The 24,673-nt window shown below is 43.5% G+C and overlaps 1 protein-coding gene across 1 annotated transcript; it reads right to left on the reverse strand.

Moving 5' to 3' along the window:
- Positions 1-710: 710 nt before the first annotated feature.
- Positions 711-20,495, reverse strand: SPMIP3 (sperm microtubule inner protein 3). Its single transcript, XM_006746259.2, is given in 5 exon segments — positions 711-783; positions 785-866; positions 8,285-8,457; positions 14,373-14,468; positions 20,440-20,495. Coding segments are annotated over 5 exon segments (480 nt in total).
- Positions 20,496-24,673: the final 4,178 nt, after the last annotated feature.

The following is a 24,673-nucleotide window of genomic DNA, read 5'->3' on the forward strand; positions in this document are numbered from 1 at the left end:
TCTCTTTTAAAACAATAATCTTCTTTGCCTTTCTATCCATATAAAGTTTTCCATATAAAGTTTTTCAACTGGTAGGCTTCACTTTGGGGTGTTGAGTAGGGAACCAACTTGTATGTTGGGGGGTTACTAGGGGTCAGAATGTAGGAATCTTTTCTTTGGGATCATTCGTTTCTTTAGAAAAGACCCTCTAGCTTTTTGCCTGGGGAATTGATGTCCAGTTGTTCAGATAAGGGTATTAACTCTCTGTGTACAGACTTTCAATTAATCCTTTTTGATTTTTACCAGTCTCATAGCTCACTACAGCCCTAAGACATATCTGGTTTTCCACATCCAGAGCATCTGTAGGGTCTGTTGTGCTGGCAGTCTTCCTTCTTGGCTACATCCCCAGGTTCTTCTTTTTCTTTTTCTTCTTTTTTTCCAACAGTGAGTGATGCAGTTATTGAGTAGATTATATTCTTACCCGGTCTCCTGTACAACAATTGGATTAAATGTAAGATGGTTTGTCAGCACCAGCAATGATACTGGTGTTGGGGCTGATGTGAGAACAGATGACAAGTTCTCTTAAACTTGACTCTTGATTCCCTGCCCTAGGCTGATCACCCTCATTCTGAAAAGAATTTGCAACATGTAAATATTTCAGGATTATAGCCATCTGGATACACACTTAAATCAGAAGTAGTTCTGTTATTATTTTAATCTAAAGGAGTCACCTAAGAACTCCAAATGTTGTTTTGTTCAAATGCCATGGTTATTTTAAACTTAAAAGGTTTTCTTCCGAAGCTGCCTCTCTTCACAACAGTAGAACTCTGGTAGTGAATTTAGTGGTCTAGGATTTGATGAAACTGTGGCTAATTTCTGGTCCCAATCTGGAATTTAAAACAAATTAATGATTTATTTTAAGACGATTTACTCCTAAATTTTAACATACTGTCAACAACAATTGTGTGCAAAAACAAAACAATTTGGCGGATTTAAGACAAAAGAATATATGTAAAAGATGTGGGAGAAAAGGACTTGTCAAAAGGTTATTTCTGTGTTTCAGTCTCTGATCAAGAGGCCTATCGCTCTATTATGCCCAAAAGTAAATGAAATTAAATCAATCATATAAATTTGCATTTTGACATCCTAATTTTAGACCCCCAAACCATTTAAACCCTACATTATTTACGGGCCACATTGTATGATGTTTGTGTCAAACTTCAGTTGTTACCATCCCTAAATTCATACCCACTGGAGTTCCCTTGTACTTTATAACCTCTTATCTACAATAATGGACAGTTCTGCTTGTCCAAAGGTGAGCTTTCGAGGACAGCCGGAGGTTAAATATGTCAATCATCTTGATGAACCAAAGAGCAGCGTTTCGGTGATAGCATCGTAACACAATTATATTATGTGTAGCGTTATGCACAGTGTTCGGTGCTTTACTTATATTAATATCCACAGTAATCCTCACAGGCTCACTCACTGATGGTGTCACCATCTCAGAGAGATTAATGAACTAGCCCAAGTTCATAGGATTATGAGGGGACCTGACCCAGGAGTATCTGGCCCCAAAGTCCCTGATCTTTTCCCTGCTCTCCTCCACCTGCCACAGCACTTCAATAGCATTGAAAGATACAAACATTTCTTGATATTAAGAATGGATAACATTTCATCAAACCCAGGAGTAGGACCAGAAATGCCATCCCTGGAAGGATTTTTTAAATCTAATTTAGTAAAGTGTGTACCTGTCTGAAACAAGCAACGATTTGACTTTCCAAGGCTTATGGTGGGGTTAAAATAGCAACTCTGACCTTCTGGAGGGTTACATTGTGTTCCAGGGAAATAAATCTAAGCAGTTAAGGAGTGTGAGGAATCCCACTCACCAGCCTTAGTGATCCTTGCTGTCAGAGTTGCTGTGGAGTGGAATGACCCACTCATTTAATGAGGTAAATTCAACAAACTTTTGGGGGATTCCTTCTGAGTCTCCATGCCCACAGACAGTGGATGCTATCAAGCCTGAAATATGCTATGCATATTTGGGGGTGGGGAATACTATGGAAAGGACATGTGAAATGATTTTTGGGATTTCCTTACCATTTGATAAAGTGAAATTATTGTTCATGTGGAATTGTGGGGTGACTTCTTTGAAAGTCATCATTTAGTAAAAATAAAATGAATAATTAATTGAGAACTACAGACAAAATGTAACCAACTTGCTGAATCCCATTTATTCCAGCTACTTTAATAATTTAATATCATTTAATATTATCACTTTGAACAATTTAAGAGATTTGCAAGGACAACTTTGATTATATGTAATTACTACCTTATGCACTGATTTTAGAACTGAATCCCTGTATAAGATACAATTCCATTGCATTAGGTTTTTTGTTTGTTTTGTTTGTTTGTTTTTTACAAGTATTTATTATGGCACATGCTGATTCTTTGATCACTTAGCTTTGAAGGCTTATAAATGTTACATACAAGCAGAATGCTGAAGTCTTTATATGAATATCTCAGTTTTGTTAGGTAGATACTATTTTTAGTCCTTTTTGCAGATGAGAGAACTGAAGGTCAGAGAGTCTAAGGGTCACACTGCTATTGAGAGCATATGTTTTATTTTTGAAGAATGAGTTCTTTTAAGTATTTGGCTCCAGGGTGAGTAATAAAAGGGCAACTTTTGTCTGAGGGGCCATTCTATCCTCCTAAGCTGTAAGTTCTCTGAGGATGGAGTCTTCATATCTTACACTGTGTCTTGCACATAGTCTGTGCTTAATAAATGTTTCCTAAATAAATGAATGAACCCCTATGTGCTGAGAAGGAATTTTTACTGAAGAAGAATTTCTTGAGTGATAACTGTGATCTATCATGATCTATATTTAATGTTTCTCACCAATTCCCAAAAAGAAATAAGAACTGAACATGAAATGCAAATCAGTGCTAATCGAGACATAAGCCCTGCCCTTAAAATCTGATCACAAAGGCTGGTCAAATGGTCAAGAGAAAAAACCCCACACCTTGATACACAACTTCCTATCCATCTTATTTTGTGAGAAGCCCTTCCCCCAAAGACTCCTTCAAGGAGTCAGTTTCTTGATTCAAACAAACACTTGAGTCAGCCCCTGCTGTGTTCTCTCTCAGTGCTCAGATTTATGACCTCTCTCTGCTGGGTCTCTTGCAGACCAGGCTTTGCCTGCCTGATTGATGTTTACAAAATAATCGCCAACCAAGTATCTCGCAAATCCATCCAATTCTCTACTGCTACCAGCGATCATCACTTGCCAAAACCACTGCTTCCTAAACTTGGCTGCACGGTGGAATAACCTGGGGAGTTTTTTAAGTTACTGATGCTTGGGACTACCCCCTCCCACCAGGAGATCCTGGTTTGATTGGTCTGGGTCTGTCCTGGGCATCTGGATTGCTAAAAGTGATGTCACCGAGGTTAAGAACATTTAGCCTAACTGCTGCCATGGCTCCTGACTCACCATATTCAATCTCTGCCCCACCCGACTCCCCACCCTGCCTCCTTTTCCTTCTCCACAGTTAGAGCAATCTTTCCAAAATGCACTTTTTAATCATGGCACATCCACCCTCCTTCAAACTTCTCAATGGTTTCCCATTAATCTCAGGCTAGAGGTGCCAGAGCTGAAAATGACCTGTAAACCCTCCCCTTGTTACATCTCTCGAGCCACATCCTGCTCCACCCTTCCTGATTTCTGTGCTTTAGCACATTCTTCTTCTTATTTTTTTTAGTTCCTCAAACATGTCATGCCCCTACCACAGGGCGTTTGCACATGCTGTACTCTCTGCGAAGCTCTTCCCCACTCCTTGCCTAGTGAACATCTAGCTCATTTCCTCAGAGACCTGTTGTCCCTTTCTGACTTGTTAAGTGCTCCTATAGCATCACATAAACTCTACTTCATAGCATTTATGGCAGGTGAAATTTTATGCTTATTTCTGTCCTGGTTCCCCACTGAAGCTTCTTGAATGTAGAAATGTGTCTATTTTGCTTGATGTGATATTGCCAAAACCTTGCACAATGCCTGGCATACAAGTAGGCTCTCAAATTATTTACTGAGAGAATACAGATGAATGAATGAAAATGCTCTCGACAGCAGATCTATCACCAAGCCCAGCTGATGTCATCTCCAAAATATCGCTGGAATCCATTCATTCTTTTTCATCTTCCCTGCTGCTCCAAGCCACCATCGTCTCTGTTCTGAACTAGTAAACAGTTTCCTCACTGGTCTTTGTGCCCTACCTCCTGTTCACCTCCAAACAGGGTCTCAGCAGCAGCCAGAGTGATCTTTTAAAAATACAAATGAGAGCTTTCTCCTCTCTTTGGAACCCTTCCAGATCTTCCCTTTGTGCTTGGACTGGAATCCAGGCATCTTACCACGCTTACCCTCACTGACTACACACCAGCTATGTTGCCTCCTTTCTGTTCCTCAGACATGCTGAGGCCTTTTCCACTTTCAAGGTTTTTGCACTTACTGCTCCTTTAAATGCTCTTTATGTGACTCATTACTATTTTCCAGGGCTCAGCTAAAATTGTATAGAGGTTTTCCTTGACTGCACTATTAAAAGTAACCTCCCTTAGCTACACTTATCACCCTGCTTATTTCCCTTACAGCACTACTACAGCCTATAATTTTTAAAAAATGTACTTGGCTATGCTCTGTACCTCACCCCCTCCCCAAAGGATGTCAGCTCCGAGAGAGCAGGTATCTTGTCTACCCCCACCAGACAGCACAGTGGCTAGTTAGTTCATGATGGTGTCAATGAGCGAATCATCTTATGGTTGCCAGCTTCCAAGATGGACCCCAGTCATTCTCACCCCCTGGTATCCATGCCTTATGCAATGCCCTTGCACACTGCCTCAGAGCTGGCTATGTGTGACCAGTAGGACACCTTAGAAGTGACAGTGTGTGACTTCTGTGCCTAGGTCATAAAAGGCATTGGAAATTCCCCCCTTCGCCTCAGATTGCCCATTCTAGGCAAGCTAACTGCCATGCTTGCAGGACACTTGACACCCCTGTGGGGAGCCCACTTGGAGAGGCATGGAGGCCCCTGTCACCAGCCAGCATGTGAGTGACACCCATGTGAATGAGCCACCTTGGAGGTGGGTCCTCCAGCCTCGGTCAAGGCTTCAGATGATGCAGCACTTGCTGACATCTGGCTGGTACCTTGAGCCAGAAGTGCCCAGCTAAAAGATAAAAATCATCATCATTTATCTTGTAAGTCACTAGGTTTTGGAATGATACATTACTCCACAAGAGATAACTAATACACACTCAATCGGTGGTTCAATGAATGGAGCAGTGAATATTTCAACATAAATTACCTCTTGAATTGGTCAGACTTCAAATCTCACTGAGGAAGGGACTATCTGACCCTGTTCCTGTCTTAGGTTTCCTGCCTGCACTTTCCAGCACCTTATTCTCAGTTGTCTACAGATGCCAACTTGACACCTCTTCTGCTGAAAACTGTTATCTCTATCACAGGCACCAACAATCCTGCCGTAGAAGTGGAAGGCTGAGCTTTAATTTCACTCTCATGAATTCTCTCTTAATACTGTCCTTTCCCACTCCAAATGATATGCCACATGAGTCTCCTTTCCACTTCCCATGAAGTCTCAGTTCAATTTAAGAGCAAGGGTTGGGAACGTGACAAATCTGGATGACCTGGATTGATGACTTAACAGCTTGAGGAAGTTTCCTAAAGTCCCTAAGGCTCAGTTTTCTCTTCTGTTACATGCAGTAAATAATAATACCTCCTTCACGGGAGCTGTTAAGACTCATTGCAACCACGAGTGTGTACACACATGTGCATACCACTTAGCACAGTTCTGGGCACAGGACAGATATTTTAAATCCTAACAGCTATCCTAAAATATAGACTTTGAATCTCCACTTTGCTGAGGCACAGACAAGTTCAGAGGAGCTGAGTGTCTTGCCTGACACTGCAGAGCTAGAATGTGCAAGCCTGCGGCCCCCCAAGGCCTGAGTCCTGCCCACCCTTCCAAATCCATCCTGCCTGACTGCCAATGTAGTCTAGTCGTGTCTTCTTGAACCTGTCCTGAGCAGGCCGACTGACCGACAGTCTCTGAAGCCGCCTGGGTTCTCCCTTGACTGGGTCCTAAGATGGCTCTGATTGTCCAAATCCAACTTTCCAGACTCCCTCCCTGAGCGCCTCTTCAGTTCTAGCCATTCTGTTCTACTCTGCCAACCACATGTGACCCCCACTTCCTCCTCCTCCTGCCTGGCCCAGGCAGGCCAGCGTCCTCCACGTCTGGAGTGCTCCCTGCTCCCTTACACGCCACAAGGCTCAACCCCACCCCCTGCCACCATGCTCCTGGCTGCAATGTCCCTGTCTGCTGTGTGCACCACTTCTCTGCCTCAGACCTCATCCAGCGGGGCCCAGCTTGGGTCCCATGGCTGCATGTTCTCGAACCCATCTTCCTGCTCTGTTAGTTGCTTCTTAATCATTCACTGATAGGCTGATGGTGCTTCATCTTCCTGATCAGACTGGGAACTCCCCGTGGCTGAGGTCAGAGCCCGGACTTGCGTTCACCTCCTCCCATGGCACCCAGCACAGTGTTAGGGGCACAGGAGATGATAAATATCAAACTGCTTTGCTAAACACTCACCTCGTTCTCTTGGTTTGGAAACACTTAGGACCTGTTGTCTAAAACAAGCCAGGGAGAAAACCTTTTGTGTCTAACTGGATTCCCTCATAGCAGAGGAATTGTAAAGAAGGTCCTGTTTACTATCACTTCGGTAACTCAAGGCCCACCCAGATTCCCACATGGGAGGGAAGCTGACTTCATACTTGGTCAGTTTTGAAAAGGCAAGCTGCTTAGCCGGTTCTGTGGGGACAGGAGCCCTGCTGACACCTCCTGACCACCTCTTCTTTTCAGCTGCTCAGCCCCTGCTGGCTTCTGTCTCCCCCAGGCCTCATCCTTCAGCCCCTAACCTGCACCCCCACCCACCCCGGCTCCTTTTAATACAGACCTCCCAGGGCCCCCTGGGATACCCCAACTTCCACCATGCCTCACTCCCTCCTGGCACCTCCTTCCCTAAATGAGCTCATTTTAGCTACCAACTCCTTTCCCCTCAGCTGCCTTCTCAGCTCCAACCTTCTCTCCCCTCCCAGACCCCAGCTTTGCACTGCTGGTAGGTAACCTCTTATGCCAGATGCCTCCCCCCATATCTGGCCCATCTGGCTTCATCTACTGCCCCCTCCCCATGGCTCCACTGTCTGGAGATTGCCCGGTTCCATCGGCTTCTCATCTTCCTTGCTGTTGTTCCTGGTTCCCTTGGGACCTGGCCTAGTACTCCATCTGGGCTTCTGCTCTTTTCAGGGGAGAACAGAAGGAAGGGCCGATCCTTCTCACCCCCAGCCACTCCCCCCACCATCCCTCTACTCATTTTCTTATTCTTATTCAAGCAAAAAGAAAGAAAAATATTAAATAAATAGTAATGCAAGTGACTCTCAGCTGTGACAAAGACAGTAAGGCTTAAGGGTCAAGCACAGAATCCTATGTCTCAAATAGCTTTGGTCTGAATTCTGCTTCTCCTACCTACTACACCGTGATCTGGGGCTGCTTAATTAACTGTCTCTGCAACTTGATCTTCTTTATTGTAAGATGGGAAAGTAATACACTTACCTAAGAGCTCTTAGGAGGACAAAATATGTATCTGCCTCAGTGTAAGAGCCCCAGAAATAGTGGGGTTTACTCACTTAGAAAGTCTGTCAATGCAGCAACTCCTCCCACTTGCTAAAATTCAAAGCATCAATGACAACAGGAATACAAGTAATGTCTACATCAGTGTCCACGTGTGTACCCCCAAGGTCACATGGGGGGGCTTGGCCCTTCATACTCACACATTGTTGCAACGTAGAGGGAAATTAGAATTTTTGAAACATGCCTCCAAATGTCAAATAATTGTCATAAAGCTATTTAAAATGGGAAAATAAGAAAGAAAAAAGTTCCTTTAACAATACATTTAGGCACAATAAGGAATCTGTTGAGTAACAAGGGGCTCAATGAGAAGTAGTCACACTTGAGCCGGCTTCTTACCAAGGACATTTGTGCATTTTTATCCTTGAATTCTATAGGGAACTAGGAAAAAGAGGAGAGGAGGAAGCAGCCCTTGGGCCAGCCTCTAAATTCTTCTTCCTGCACTAGATACACATGAACACCCTCCCTCAACTTGACTGGTCCCTGATGGCAGGCATGAGAGAGGCTCATCCTAGGCAAGGTTGATCTGAGAGAGTAAGAGCAGTTGACCCAACTTACCAATCTTGTAAAATGGCAGAGAATAGTCTCTTTGGTAGGTGGTTTCTTTATACCATGGTTCAGTGGGCTTTGAATGTCTTCGGAAACAAATATATCGAATGAGAGTTTCTTGGTCTAGTTGAGGCTGATACTGACTTTTTCTCTTGGGTGGGATTGTCAAGTCTATGAGAGGTCTAAATGAAAATAGAAAGAGCTTGCTGACACCCAGTAGAAGAAAAGCATTCCATGTTCTCATCAGCTGAGATCTATTCTCTGGAAGTGATCAGGAGGCAACCAAGATACTATTGGCAAGACTCCATAGCTCTCAAGGGTCAGCTCAACAGTTTTCAGTAGGTGGCTCAGGGATTCCAGTCCCCTGCTCCCCCACTTTAGCATCCCTCCTCCTCCCCAATCACAGGTTGCAGAAGGTGACCTGCATCAAACCTTCTGCTGGGTCTGCTCATGCGTGGCGACTTCCTGTACTCCAGATCTCCCAATGCCCTTTCCCATTGTAATTTTTCTATGGACGTTTGGTTCCCTCAAGGAACTGATACTTTCTTTTGACCAGACTCACCCCTATGGTGCGAACTGGTGTTGGATGAACCTGAAATCAGTTGTAACTTTCCTGTACCTCCACTGAGATAACTACCCTCTGAAGGTAAAAATAAAGAAGAATCAAAATGTAATGGGGGAATATCTTCATGCACTTGTGGGAGTACATATTCACTGGACAACTTGTTGGAGAATACTTTGGTGATGAGGACTGATATCTTTAAAAAATGCATATACCTTGTTGCAGCAACTCCAGAAATTAGGGATATCAACAAAGACCTAGCTCCTAGAATGCTCACCAAAATATTTTATGATAATAAAAGAGTGGATACAATCTTCACGTAAAAAAAGGGGGGATTATTTAGAAAATGATATGGTCATATACAAGAATGCCCCACCACCACTAAAAGTGATGCTGTAGAATTATGAATTTTGAGATGGGAAAAAGTCTGCAATACAGAATTAGGTTTAAAAAAAGGTTTGAGTTGAATTGAACACTTTAAACCGATGAGTTGTATGGAATGTGAATTATCTTCAGAAAACTCATACAAAACAAGGTTTCAATCAACAAAATATTATCAAACTGAATTCAATAATACATTAAAAGGATCATACACCATGATCAAGTGGGATTTATTCCAGGGCTGCAAAGAAGGTTCAACATCAGCAAATCAATCAACAAAATAAGCCACATTAACAAATTGAAGTATAAAAATCATACAATCATCTCAATAGATGCAAAAAAGCATTTGACAAAATTCAACATCTATTCATGATAAAAAACTGTTAACAATGTGGGTATCAAGGGAACATATTTCAGCATAATAAAAGGCCATATATGACAAGCTCACAGCTAACATCATACTCAAAGGTGGAAAGCTGTAAGCTTTTCCTCTAAGATCAGGAATAAGACAAGAATGCTCACTCTCACCACTTTTATTCAACATAGTATTGGAAGTCCCGTCCAGCAACTAGGCAAGGAAAAGAAATAAAAGGTATCCAAATAGGAAAATAAGAAGTAAAACTGTCTCTATTTGCAAATAACATGATCTGTATGTGGAAAACCCTACAGACTCCACAAAAAACCTCTTAGAACTAATAAAGGAATTCAGTAAAGTTGCAAAATCAATATACAAAAATTTATTGCATTTCTATGCACTAAAAAGGAACTATCAGAGAAATTAAGACAACAAACTCATTTACAAGTACATCAAAACAATAAAATACTTAGGAGTAAATTTAACCAAGGAGATGAAAGACGTATACTTTGAAAACTCTAAGACATTGATAAAAGAAATGGGAGAAAACACAAATAAATGGGAAGATATTCTGTGCTCACGAATTGGAAGAATTAATATTGCTAAAATGGTCATACTATCAAAGCAACCTACATTTTCAATGCAATCCCTATCAAAATTTCAGACATTTTTCATAGAACTAGAACAAAGAATCCTAAAATTTATATGGACCCACAAAAGACCTCAAATAGCTAAAGCAGTCTTGAGAAAGAAGAACAAAGGGGAGAAATCATGATTCCTGATTTCATATTATAAACTATAGTAATCAAAAACAGTATACTGTTGGCATAAAAATAGACACATAGATCAACAGAACCGTATAGTGAACACAGAAATAAACCCGCATCTATGTGGTCAATTAATTTATGACAAAGGAACCAAAAATATACAATGGGGAAAGGATAGTTTCTTCAATAAGTAGTATTGGGAAACTGGAAAGCCACATGCAACAGATAAAACTATCTTATAACATACACAAAGATCAACTTAAAATAGGTTAAAGACATGAAGGTAAGACCTAAAACCTAAAACCATAAAACTCCTAGAAGAAAACACAGGGAGTAAATTCCTTAACATCAGTCTTGGCAAGGATTATTTTTGGATTTGACACCAAAAGGAAAGGCAACAAAAACAAAAATAAATGGTATTACATCAAACTAAAAAGCTTTTATTGCACAGTAAAGGAAGCCAACAAAATAAGACAACCTGCAGAAAGGGAGAAAATATTTGCCAATCATATTACCTGATAAGGAGTTAATATCCAAAATACATAAATAACTCCTTCAACTCAATAGCAAAAAAACAATCTGATTAAAAAATGGGCAGAGAATCTGAATAGACCTTTTTTTCCAAAGAAGACATACGGAGGGCAAACAGGTTCATGAGGAGTGCTCCAAGTCACTAATTGTCAGGGAAATGCAAAGTGAAACCACAATGAGCTATCAGCTCACACCTGTTAGAATGGCTATTATCAAAATGGCAAGAGATAAGAAGTGTTGGCAAGAAAAAGGAACCCTTGTGCACCGTTGGGAATGCAAACTGATGTAGCCACTGTGGAAAACAGTATGTGGGTTCCTCAAAACATTAAAAATAGAACTACCATATGATCTAGCAATTCCACTTCTGGGTATTTATCAGAAGAAAATGAAATCCCTATCTCAAAGAGATAGCTGCACCCCCACGTTCATTGCAGCATTATTTGCAATGGCCAAGACAGAGAAACAATCTAAGTGTTCATTGATGGATGAATGGATGGAGATATTGTACATGTATATAAAATGGAATACTATTCGGCCATGAAAAGAAGGAAAACCTGCCATTTGTTGCAACATGGATGCACCTTGAGGGTATTGTGCTAAATGAAATGTCAGATAGAGAAAGACGAGTACTGTATGATCTCACTTACATGTGGAATATAAAAAAACCAAACGCATAGAAAAAGAGAACAGAATGGTGATTGCCCGAGGCAGAATTGGGGGATGGGGAAAATGGGTGAAAGAGGTCGAAAGGGACAAACTTCCAGATAAATAAGTTCTGGAAATGTAATGTCCTATATGGTGATTATAGTTAATTATACTATATTGTATATTTGAAAGGTGCAAAGATAGTAGATCTCAAAAGTCTCATCATTAGTGAAAAAATTTGCAACTATATCAGGTGATAGATATTAACTAAACTTATTGTAGTAATCATTTCACAATATGTACATATATTAAATCATTATGTTGTGCACCCTAAACAAATACAATGTTATATGTCGACACTATCTCAATAAACTTGGGGGGGATAAAAAAGGGTTTCAAAATACTCTTCATTCCATTTTGTGTAGATCTGGAATGTTCTGCATGATTATCTATCTCTGAGTGATGACATTATGGGTAATTTCATTTCTTTTTTTATTAATGTTTTCTGAATGTTGTAATAAACATGCATATTTTTAAATTTTGCTTTATTTTACTTTTTTTAAATCTCTACTCCCAATGTGGGACTTGAACTCACGACCCAGAGACCAAGAGTCACACGCTCTACCCAACATGGGTATTTTTAAACTTAAAATATATGAAGTGAGCGGCTCTAGGTGTGAAAAATATTAGATGTTGGGTGACATTTAGGAACATCTAAACCCCATCATTTAATAGTAGGATGTAGTCTTACTTGATGGGATCACCATGATTAATCACACTTAAACGAGGTGACTGAAACTATATAATCATAATGTATTGTGATTCCATATTTGGGTAAAAACTTGATTATAATGGGCCTTCTTTGAAGACTGTTTAGCAGAAATGAATAGGTTCTGCCTGAAGTTCAGAAAAAAGTAAGGGCGAGAATGTGACGGTGTGAATGTGGTACTGGTCGGGGGAGGGGTGGGAAAGGCTGGTGGGTGGATGGTGCTCCGCGGAGCATAAGCTTGGAGAAGCACCGAAAATTCCCACCCACTTCTACCTGCTCTTATTTCATGCTTAATAGGCACTTGGTCTTGTAAAGTGGGCACCTTAAATGGTGGGCAGGAGCACTCCTTTCCCTACAAAAGCATGCCCCCCCTACTTCCCTGTCAATCAAACATTAGCTGCCTGATGAACAGGTCAGTCTTTTGTGAGGTTGGGTTCTGTGTAACCATCCCTGACGTCTGGTCACTTCTGTGCCACCGAGAGCTGTGGCTTCTGAACCGCATCTTGGTGATTGTCCCTAGATTTACCCCTGCAGGACTGGTCACCCACTCTGCCTTTGCCTTGGGTGTTTCTATGGAACCAGAATAGTCGCCATTTTTAAGTAATACATCAGTATCCTGAAGACAAGACTTTCATTCAAAGGATCGGATTCTAATACTGGAATCGTTAAGTTGGTAGAGGAATATATCTGGGGAAGTTATGCCAGAGACACCTATCAAGTTATACTACAACTACAAAAACTGAAGTTAGGATTTGTCCCAAGAACTGCCTTATTTCCTGTTTTTTTGGGGGGGGGGCGGGGAGTGCTCAGGGGCTTGTCTTTTCCTTCTTATTTTTAACTAGAAGCTTACTAAAGTCACTGACTGGCATCTGCACTAAGTTTTCCCCTGAAGGCTGATCTTGGGCAGGCGCTAGTCTTGCCAGAGTCAAGTAGAAATAGAGTCCAGGTTCCCTTTGCCTGAGCTGTCCTGTGAGGAAGAGGACTGACATTCACGGACTGGGTGTTGGAGTCGGGTGGTCGTCAGAACCCACAGAGCACATGGGGAGAGTGCCTGGGGATGGGGCCAGCCCCGACGAGAGTTTAACATACTGTGTATCTGAATTAGAACAAAGGGCCTTGAACTGAGAATCAGAAAATGTGTATAGTTCCAAGTACCAGCTTTCACACCAACCAACTGTACCTCGGGCAAGACATGTCACTTCTCTGGGCTGCGTCTTACTCACTTAACTGGATCAGAATGACCTCTAACGCTACTTCTAGTTTAATCGTCTATTAAATTAAGACTCTGTGCTGCTTTGTAGACGCCATGGCTCCTTTTTCTTTGCATGAGGATAATGAGGAGTTGACTATATCAAAGGCAATTAACTGAAGAAATTTGTAAAATACATTAGATGATGAAGTCAAAATAATAGCACTCATATTTCAAGTGCTTGCTATGTTCTGGAATTTTATGACAATATTTTATTTAACAGATAAGGCAACTGATTCCCAGAGGAGGATTTAAACTTGCCCAAGATCAGCCATTTCAAAAGTTAACTCAAATTGCAGCTCCTAACTACTGTGGTTTCTAGCCTCCCCAAACTAGAAAATAACATCCAAGTGACTGTTTTTTTGTTTTTTCCTTTTCTTCTTGTTAAAAATCATATCCGGAAATGCAGAACCGTTTAGGCCAAATTCACAATTTTCCTGAGAGGGAAACTGAGTCTCAGGAAGGGTAAGTTTTTTGTACAAGGTGAAACTCTGAGCTCATGGTGTTTCTTAAATTTCTTTGATGATTTCATAACATTCTATATTTATTGTTGATTATAAAAGTAATGTATGTTCATTAGAGAAAATCTGGAAAATGGAGAAAAAGTTAAAAAATAAAAATACAAATACCACCATCTTACCATTCAGAAAAAGCCATTGTTAACAGTTCGGTGTATTTCCTTCTGAACTTTTTGAATCTATTAAATAACAATTATTATTATTATTATTTATTGTTATTATTATTATGACTACAAATTGTGACTCCCATTTTTTTTTTCCACTTGTGCTTCTCACTTTAGTGAAATTTTTGAAAATGAAGATTTGGGAAGGTGTCTCACCTGGGAGGTCTCTTCACACTAGAATCAGAATGGACTCTTGCCACCTGCCCGGGGTAGCATCCTTGGACGTCCTTTCCTTGATGAGTGATGAATATACTAGTGGAGAAAGTAAGAAGGTGATAAAAGGAAAAAAAGCAATTACTACAATTAGTTCTTTACAGAAGAGTGCAGCTGTGGTCCTAATAAAATATCCACGCACTTTGCCCTTGGTCCCTAAACCCGTGGAATTTCTTGACAGGAGCATCTTCTGTTACCCGTTTTCCAGGATTTGGTTCTCAAGATTCATAAGGAAATACTCGACGTGTCAGGTATTAGGTTCAAAATATCAGAAAAAGAAATAAGAGGATATATAAGACCATGGGGGCAAATGCTGATAATCGTCAAAATGTGAAAATGGATAAATGGGGGTTCCTTATACTGTTTTTTCCTACTTTGGGTAGGTTTACAAACTTTCATAAATTTTTTGTTTTTGTTTTTTTAAACTGCGTTGATTAAGTGTATGGGGCAAGAAATGAATAGGCACTAGGATGGGGCACAGGGCGCTTGTGGGCTGGAGGAGGAAGCCTAGCCCTGCTGGGGAAGGTTGGGCTTTGAGGAGGTTTTGAGGCACAAAGCGGGTAAGAAGTGTTTCTGGGTGTGAAGGTGAGACAGGGCAAACAGCTGAACCCCAGAGCTGGGGAGAGGCAAGGTGAGGCTCGGTGAGGGCGCGGTGGTGCCCAGACCTCACCTTTTGAAAGACATCTTATTTTATAATCAATTCATTTTCCTTTCAGATTATAGTCACTGAGTTATGTGGTTATATTAGAATTATGTATAGTTGGATTATGTTATTTGCAGATTTTATTTTGGAAGAGCAGTTAGGAACATTACAAAATATTTGTTATAAATAAAGGGAACGTTGTGTCTTGAAAGGTTGAGAACCACTTACGTAGGTGACAGGGAATCTTAGTAGCATTTTTAAGAAGGTTAATGACTTAGGGCAATTTTTATTCTAGAAAGATCTTTGCCAGTGGCAGTGTGGATAACAATGTGGAGGACAGTCTGATGAGAAGTACAGAGATTGGCCAGGAGGTAATTGTAGTCATTTAATGTGGGACATGGAGAAGCTCTGAGCTGTGTGGTGGGAAGGTGGCTGGACAGGACCAAGGACACTGTGGGAGAAAAGGTTGAAGCTGAGAGGGAGGTGTCCAAGACAAGGACAGGCTTGCCCTTGGGCTTCAGACATAAGGAAGAAGGCTGCCATTTGAATCTCAGGAGACTGAGGGGACACAGGTGACCATGTGGGGAGGATGACTTTAGAGAGTTTGTGATATGTAGGTCTTTGGGGACCTTTCACAGATTCTGAGCACTCAGTAGGTGCCATCAGCAGTCCAAGGGAAGAGTCAGTCCAAAGGGGTAAATAGTTTTGTATGAAGTAGCTCGCCAAATCTGTGTTGGGTGATGAACAAAAGCCTGACCCACGGCTGCCAGCCAACCAGAATTTACTGAATGCACATACTGGGCCTGCACGCTCTGGGTTCTGCAGATACAGAGCTGACTAGGAATCACTGCTCACCCTTACAATGCTCTTTATGTGCTGAAATAGTGATCTGAATAAAGTGTCAGTGGGGGCACAGACAAGGGAGGGGTGCCTAGGATTGGGGCAGGCAAATAGGATGGGGAAGAGATTCTAGGTGAGGGGAATTTTAGAAGCCAAGACATTTTTCCTCTGATCCCAGAGTTGGGATCAGAGCAGAGTGTGTGGGGGCCGGTGGGAACCTCACTGTCCAACGAGTGTGAAAGGCGAGCGCTGTGAACAGGGTGGGTCTGTCTGTCTAGGCAAACAGGACCTTGGGGAGCTCTGATTTTCAGAAAACCACAGGCTGTCTGGGCTTGCCCTGTGGCTAGGATAATATGACTGAGCCCTGAAGAGTACATAACAGCAGGGATTAAGTCATGTGGTGAGAGAGGAACTGGCACAATAATAGGGAAAAAATGACATTTCTGAGTGCCTGGAGTGGGACTTTCTTGGGCATCCATCCCGTTTCTGAAGTGCTACCTTGGAGAGATTACCCTAGGGTCATTTTATGCTTTGTTAATAACCCCAGTGGGGTTCCAAATCCACACTGGTTTCTCACAGTTGCTGTGCCATTTTCAGTAGGCTGAGTCTTGACCATGGATTCTTCCCTAGCATGCATATAACCAATGCCTGCTGAATACAAGTGAGTAATCTAAGCACTGGTCCTTAGACACAGTCTGCAAAAGCTGTTTTGAGAATGGAGAAGCCTTTCTTTACCAGGACTGGGTAACACACCCTCCTCACCATCCCTGGGGAGTCTCTCTTGGTAGGTTTTGGCCCAGGAGCTGGGAGAGGAAGGGAAAGTGTGTGAGCAGGCATTGGAGGGAAGAAGGGCTGGGTGGAGAAGTAGAAAGTTCTGGGGAAAGAATGGTGCATTTTGTCTCCAACTCTTTGGGTAGACTTTCCAAGCTCCCCATGTGGCCTAACTTCAGCTCAAACAGGAGAAAGCTCCCAGTCAGGAGGTTAATGGGGGGCAGTGCCTAACCTGGCTTGTCGACCAGTGTTCCCAGAGGCCTCTCCTGAGGGCCTTGGGTGCAGACCTGGCTGAGGACCCCTATTGGGGCTCTGCTCAGACCCATCCGTTAACTTGGCTTGCAAAATTCCTGAATGAGTTGTAGGAAGGTCTTTCCTTCTCGGGTGGGAGCAGGAGTCCTGCTTTGTCTGATTTCCCCACACATTGTTTACCAGTCCCTGCCTGACAGCTTGGCTCTTTGAGGTGATGTGTTTTGTCCAGACAAGAGCAAACCTGTCACCTGGGAGAGTGCATGTCGCTGGAGCAGAAATCTGGGCTTAGCCACGGACAAAATTCAGTATGCACAGGGGAGGCCAGGAGGGTTCTTCCCTCAAGAGCCTGGCCCCATGGCTGGAGGTGGCCCATGCTCCTAGGTGACTCTGCTGTCCTTTGTTACATCTCTGTTGGGCCTCAGGCTTTAGGAGGGTGATCTCATCTAATTCCCAGTCACCTTGCCAGGTAAATATTATGAACACCCTGTTACAGAACATGAGACCGAGGCTCAGAGAAGTCAAGTGGGCTCTCCAAACATCACCTGGCTGGTAAACGCCAGAGCCATGGATCAAACCCTATTCTCTGAACTCTGCGGTGCATCTGGAGTCATCTCTGTGTACGCAGGATGGCTTTTTTTCAGAAGAGTTCAGTGCTATTTTTATAGGAACTCTGGGATTCTCTCACTGGCAGACAGGAAGTAGATGCCATGCACCAGAGGAAGAGGAGAAGGAATAGCGCAGCCATGTTAGCTGGGAGTGGCCTTCCATTCAGTGAGCCGAGTCCCCATTGAAGGTTCTACGGTGGCTGTCGTGGGCCAGGTGCTAGGGACACAGTGATGATAAATACTATCTTCTACCCAAGGGTTCACAATCTGGTAGAGAAAACCACATTCAGGCACTGACTCATCATACACAGTGAGTAAGTGCTGGGCCAGTCAGGAACAGGCTCGGGGGAATGAGTCACTTAGTGAGGACATGAGCTAGTCAGCACAGAGGATGGGACCCCTCCATGCCTGCTCTGCCATCTCCCAGACCCATTATCCCCTTAAGGAAGAGGGGAGCCTCAGGTTCCCCTGTCAGTAAAGTGGGGGGCACACCATCGCCCCCCGGAATGACTCCATGAGTCAACGAGTTGGGGTGAACATACTTGGTGATCTGTGGTAGGGTTGCCATAGCTCTGGGCATAAAAAGCTGCCCCCCACAGCTGCCCCTGGGTCTCCGAGAGACCACTTCAGGCAGTGTTTTAAAAATCCATCTTAAGTCTGACAGAAATTCCACATCTTTTCTCTTCCACACCACACTGTGACTACTCCACATGAAGCAATCTTTTCAGGAGCATCCGGTGCTCTGCAAAACAACCCGGCCCTCAGTCTATCTGAGTGACAGGCCTGTCGCTTGGGGGTGACAGCAGGTCACATTTGCCTCTGATACAATTCTTAGGGGAGCTGTGTGAACCCTTGAATATTTAATTTTATCAAGCGCCCCTGCCAATGTGTGATTCCATTTTCCCTCACGAGGCCCCAAGGTTTGGGCGCATAAGGAGGGACCGGATATTGTCTGAGCAGAAGGGGGAGGTCAGGCCTCCACAGGGACTGCCAGGCAGCAGGACACCAATCTGTGACAAGATAGTCACTGATTCATTCACGTTCACAAATGTGCACAGAGGAACTACTACATGTGGCAGTTGGCTCCGCGGAGGTGACAATGGTGGGCGGAGGGAGGCAAGTGAGCCCACCCCAGGGGCCTCCCCGGATATGTAGCCAAGTGTAGGAATCAAGAGCACAGATGTTGGGGCCAGATTCGTGGGTTCAAATCCTACCTCTGCCAATTCCTTACTAGCTGTGGGATCATGGGACAGTCACTTAACTACTCTGTGCCTCAGTTTATCTTCTAGACCTCACAGCTGTTGTGAAAACGAAATGAGCAAAAATGCACTGGGTGTGAGTGAGACTGGCCTGTTGGAGGAACAAAGGAAAGACAGTGGGAGGGAGGAGACCGAAGCCGGGGCAGGGCCAGTTCCTGCAGGGCCTTATAGGCCCCAGCAGAGTTTAGATTTTGTGAAACATGCAGTGATTACAGGGTTTTATGCAACTGAGGGCTTTGATCCAATTTACGTTTTATGGAACGTGTGCTGGAGAATGGGCAGGAGGAGGACATGAGTGGGTAGTTGCTATAGGTGAGTGGGGCGAGGCAGCAGAGTGTGGGAGATACAGCCTGGAGGTACCACTGAGGAACCTCTGAGGGGTTGGCCCCCCTACTGTTGCAGAGGCAGGAAAGGCATCAAGTAGATGAGGACCAGCTCCACAGTGAGTATGGTGGGGAGGCTGGGGCCCCAGCCTAGTTCAGGCGGCCTGCCTCCTCGTGGGACTCTGATGGATGAGCACAGAGAACAGAATCCAGCCCTGCTTTAGGACGTCATGGATCCCGTGCTTGCTGCACAGCGTTCCACCTAAACCCTCAGGCTCCCCATGGGCTGGCTTAGGCCAGGCCCCGTGACTCCGACTTGGTTCCACAGAACTCCAGGCAGCAGCAACTGAGGGAGGTTTGTTTCCATTTTGCCCAGGAGATGACCCACAGTTAAATAACCCGACAGTGGACAAGACAGATCTCAAACACACTCAGAAAGACCAGGGGCTTGTGGGGAGGCAGAAATCAGGAAATATGGGAACCCATCCCTCCAGTTCCTCCTCATGCAGGTTTCCCGGAAGCAAGGGTAGACTGTAGTTTCTCTGAAAGAGGACTCAAAGTGTGTAAGAACACAGCATCCTTTCCCCACCCCTCCTTCAGTAATTTCTGGAAGCAGAAGGACTTATCTTTGTTGACTAAACATTGTTAAAAATAACTAGATACTAAAATAAACATAAGGCTTACTCGAAACCATGAACCCAAAGAGGCTGACCCCAAAATCACTTGCTATGTGAGGGTTCCTGCCCAAATTTCATAGGTTTTAAACCTCCGCACACCCCACAGCCAGTGGTGAAAGGAAGGTGAGGTTAGGGTCTATAGATTATTATCCAATATCTCTCAGCAAGATGAATTTAGCACAGGAAAATACATCTAGGACTTGTTAGTCTTGGGCCATCTATGAATTTGGAGGAAGAGTAAAAATCCTACTTAGTTTCAATCTGTGCAACCATCTCCCATATAGCAGAAGCATGAAGGAGTCTGTTTGATACCAAGCAGAGTAAAGGGGCCCCCACTAAAATGTGGGCTGAGGCTCCTCATACTTCTTGCTGATGCCCTTCCCAAGCAAAAACCAATATCCTTCCAATCTTTGGGGAGTTTGGAGTTGCCTGTTTGCTTGGATTTTGCCATGAGTGTGGGATTTTTTTTTTTTTTTAACTTTCCCCTTTTTTTAACTTTGTTTTAACAAAGAAACGTCACTGGAACCTCTGGGAGCAGTTGTCTGTCAATCAGAGAGCAGCAGGTGAGCAAGTTTGCCCCCCAGATGTCCATCTGCCCCACTGCAGTTCTGGATGGCACCTGCATCTGGATGGACATTACCTGGATGGGACCACTGGGTGGCGGTCAATAAATTCTCGAAGCCGGATGGCAGCCATGGTGGATGGGAGTCTAAAAAATATTACAGAGTGAAGGTTGATAATGGAAATTTACATACACTACATAGTATATTGCGTATTGTGTGAACATACTCTACACACAATCCATTTCCACGCGGGAGCTATCTAGTGCCACCAAGTCTGTCTTGAAAGAAATAACAGTAAGAAAACTGAAGAGTAAATAGACTAGCCATGGCTTTTGCTAGACCACTTAGGGAAGGACATAAACTTGTAAAGGGAAAAAAAAAAGTGGAAAGCATAAGCCAATACATACAGATACACTTTTCTTTAAAAATAGAAACTACCAGAGTGCCTGGGTGGCTCAGTTGGTTAAGTGTCCGACACTTGGATTTGGCTCAGGTCATGATCTCAGGGTCGTGAGACTGAGCCCCACATGGGGCTCCTTGCCCAGTGGGGAGTCTGCTTGTCTCCCTCTGCCCCTCCCCCTGCTTTTGTGTGCTCTCCCTCTAAAATAAGTAAATTAATCTTAAAAAATTAAAATATGAATAGAAACTACTGTGCCGGTTCTCACCTGATTAGAGTGCCTTCCTACTGCACAAGCTTGCAGGCTCGGTGTTACACGCCCCGACTCTCTGGCACCTTGTGCTCTGGATAGGAATTAGACTCTTCCAATCACACAGGCTGGATTGAGACTCAGAAGGCAGAAACAAGACCGAGTCCTCTGCCTGCTGCGTGGACCTTTTCTACTGACAGGCAAGGCCAGAAGCTGTGGTATGGTGAGTTTCTGCAGCACTGGGTGTCAAGAAGCAAGTGCATTGAAGGCAGTGGCTGAACCCCACCTTCCCATGTTCAAATGCTGCCTTTGGGTGCGTGGAGCACAGCCCTGCAGAGGCGGTGGTGGAAGCTTTGGGAGGAGGTTCTGGAAAGAGCTTCCTGAGTGGGGCCCAGGTAGCTGCTCCCATGATGGGTCAGTTTTGTGAAGGTGCTCCAGGAGTTCCTGGAGGCCTTCTCCAGAGTCTGCTTCTCATTGTCCTTCCAGTGATTTTGTAAGTGCCTCATCATCTACATCAACCTTTTTCTGTTTCCCAGACGTGAACATACAATACATATTGTTTCTAGCCTAAAATTCATATTGCCTCAGATCACCTACTGGCAAAGACTTGCCAGAGAAGACTACTCCATCTAAATATTCACTTGAGAAAGAGTCAACACTGGGGAGAGAAATGGAGTGCCTGGGGAACAGAGGGGGGACAAAGCCTTACTCTTTTATGGTTTACCTTTTGTGCACCTTATAAATTTTGTACTATGGGTTCATATTATGTGGCTATAGAGACAGCTGGGCCTCTGTTGCATGAGCCTAGTGAAGAAGAGTGTAGCAGGAGAACATCAGAAGGAGACCCATATCCTACCCCTGAGCCCCTCACATTCACACGTTACACCCTGATCCCAAAGTGGTGGTACTTGGAAGCAGAGCCTTTGGGAAGTATGGGGGGTGGAGCCTCATGAATGGAGCTAGTGCTCTTATGAAAGAGACCCCAGGGAGCTCCTGTGCCCTCTTCCTGTCACATGAGGACACAACAGGAAGTGGGCAGCCTGCAGCCCAGAAGAGGGCTCTCACCAGAACCTGACCCCACTGGCGCTCTGATCTTGGACTTCCAGCCTCCAGAACTGCGAGAAATAAATTTCTGATGTTTAGAAACCACCCAGTCTAGGGTAATTTGGTATGGCAGCCCGAACAGATGAAGGCCCCCTGCTCTATATATTGATGATTACAATACCTCTCTGGAGGGTCAAGTGAGCAATAATGCATGTGTGCATTCTGTAACCAAAACAGCACCTGTGAGAAAAGAGAAATATGAGTTTCTATGTATGGACAGGTATTATATGTCAGGTGGCATGAATTAACCCATTTTCCAGAAACCCTGTGAAGTGGTCCTGCTATCTTACAAGAAACCTGAAGGACTGAGAAGTAGAGTAACTTGTACAAGGTCACTGAGGACCCAGGATGGGGACCCATTTGGTTCCAGAGACATTTATCTTGACAGTATTCCATGCTATGTTGAAACAACTGAGAGCACCCTGACCACCAGCCAAAACAAAACTGGGACAGCCCCCAGGAGGCAGTAACCCGGAGGGAGACCGGTTTCCCTGGGAGGGAAAACAGTATATGGGGCATCCCTCTCCCCTTCCCTAGTCAAAACTAGTCAATGTATCGCCCACAGGCCAGCTAGCTGCGTTATTTTACCTCTGAGTGTGTTTTTCAAGAAACTCGAACATTTTCAAGCAAGATTACATTATCATAGACTATTTGGCTATCCAGTGGGGCCTGTTCATTATATAATGTTTTTTTTTTCTTTAGCTCTAGTGTGATTATTAAAAAAAAAAAAAAGGAAGAAAGAAAGAATGAAAAAGAAAATCTGAGTAAATACCATTGAGCTCTTGCCTACACTTGGAAAGCTTTGTGACTGCTGGGATTTTCCTTCATGAGAAGTGACATGCTGGAGAGAAGAATGCAAGACACTCAGGACATTTGCGCTTCACGTCTGCCGTTGACGAGAGGGTGATTGCTCAGTGCCTAGAAATCCTGAATCCCCACCAGAGGGAATGAGCCAGTCCTGGGCTGCCATGCTCTGGCCGTGCCACAGAAACATTTCCAGAGGAACACATGAACAGCCCGCATGGAGTCTAAGCGAAAGCTCCTGGAATCCTCAGAAGACGCTGTCTGGCAATGGCTGCCACCTGTCGTTCTGCATCTTTGGGGAACTGAGCTACCATAGATACCAAGTCACATCTTGTGTGATTAGTTGTCATCTCTTGAACACAGAAGAAAAATATCGTCTGCAGGAAGATATGTCAGTACATTTTATTTTAGTCAATCTTAAAAAAATAAGTTCACATGCCAAATCTGAATGAGATAATTATGAAGACATGTGAAACTTGCCATTGTTTCCATGCTCGCACATGCACAGCCACTGTTCTCGGCATCCTGAACAACGTAACTTTCATCTCCTTGAAAATATGTAATTTTTATTGGTCGCCTTAGTAGAAGATTCTTCCTCAGCTGTGCCCCAAATAAGATTCTTCCAGAGCAAACGTGAGTTCTATCTGTATCCTCATCACACATTTCATTCAACTTCAAATTAGCCTTAGGGAACCTTAAATATTTTTCTCTCTCTTTTTTTAAGATTCATTTATTTGAGAGAGGGGGAGGGGTAGGGGGAGAGACTCTCAGGCAGACTCCCTGCTGAGCGTGGAGCCCGACTTGGGGCTCAGTCTCACAACCCTGAGATCATGACCCGAGCCGAAACCAATAGTCAGATGCTTAACCAACTGAGCCACCCAGGCGCCCAAACGTTTTTCTTGTTTTAAACTGAAAACATAATTATGCTCAGAATAAATAATGCCGTAAAATAATATTAAAATTATCCACAAACAACTGTTTTCACTTTTTATATTTTATGTATATATGTATATACTTAAATACTTGAACCAGAGCAGACATCCTATTTTATATCTTTTTTTCATTTGATAAGATACGAAAAATTTTCCACATTGCTACAGAGTATTCTTAATTCTAATATTTAATGTTCCTTTATATTGTTTGGTGAGGTTCACCCCTCATTTTATTTAAAATAATACCCCATTCCACTCCCACGCCTGGACTTATTTTTTTTTTTTTTAAAGATTTTATTTATTTATTTGACAGAGAGAGACACAGCGAGAGAGGGAACACAAGCAGGGGGAGTGGGAGAGGGAGAAGCAGGCTTCCCACTGAGCAGGGAGCCCGATGCGGGGCTCGATCCCAGGACCCTGGGATCATGACCTGAGCCGAAGGCAGACGTTTAATGACTGAGCCACCCAGGCGCCCCTGGACTTATTTTTTTTTTTAATTTTATTTTATTATGTTATGTTAGTCACTATATATTACATCATTAGTTTTTTTTATTATGTTCTGTTAATCACCATACATTACATCATTAGTTTTTGATGTAGTGTTCCATGATTCATTGTTTGCGTATAACACCCAGTGCTCCATTCAGTACATGCCCTCTTTAACACCCATCACCAGACTAAACCATCCCCCCGCCCCCCTCCCCTCTAGAACCCTCAGTTTATTTCTCAGAGTCCATAGTCTCTCATGGTTCGTCTCCCCCTCTGATTTCCCCCCCTCCAATTTTCCCTTCATGCTATCTTCTTCTTTTTTTTTTTTAACATAT

Source organism: Leptonychotes weddellii, chromosome 6 (assembly GCF_054177405.1).
Source record: "Leptonychotes weddellii isolate Sample4059 chromosome 6, ASM5417740v2, whole genome shotgun sequence".
NCBI lineage: Eukaryota > Metazoa > Chordata > Mammalia > Carnivora > Phocidae > Leptonychotes > Leptonychotes weddellii.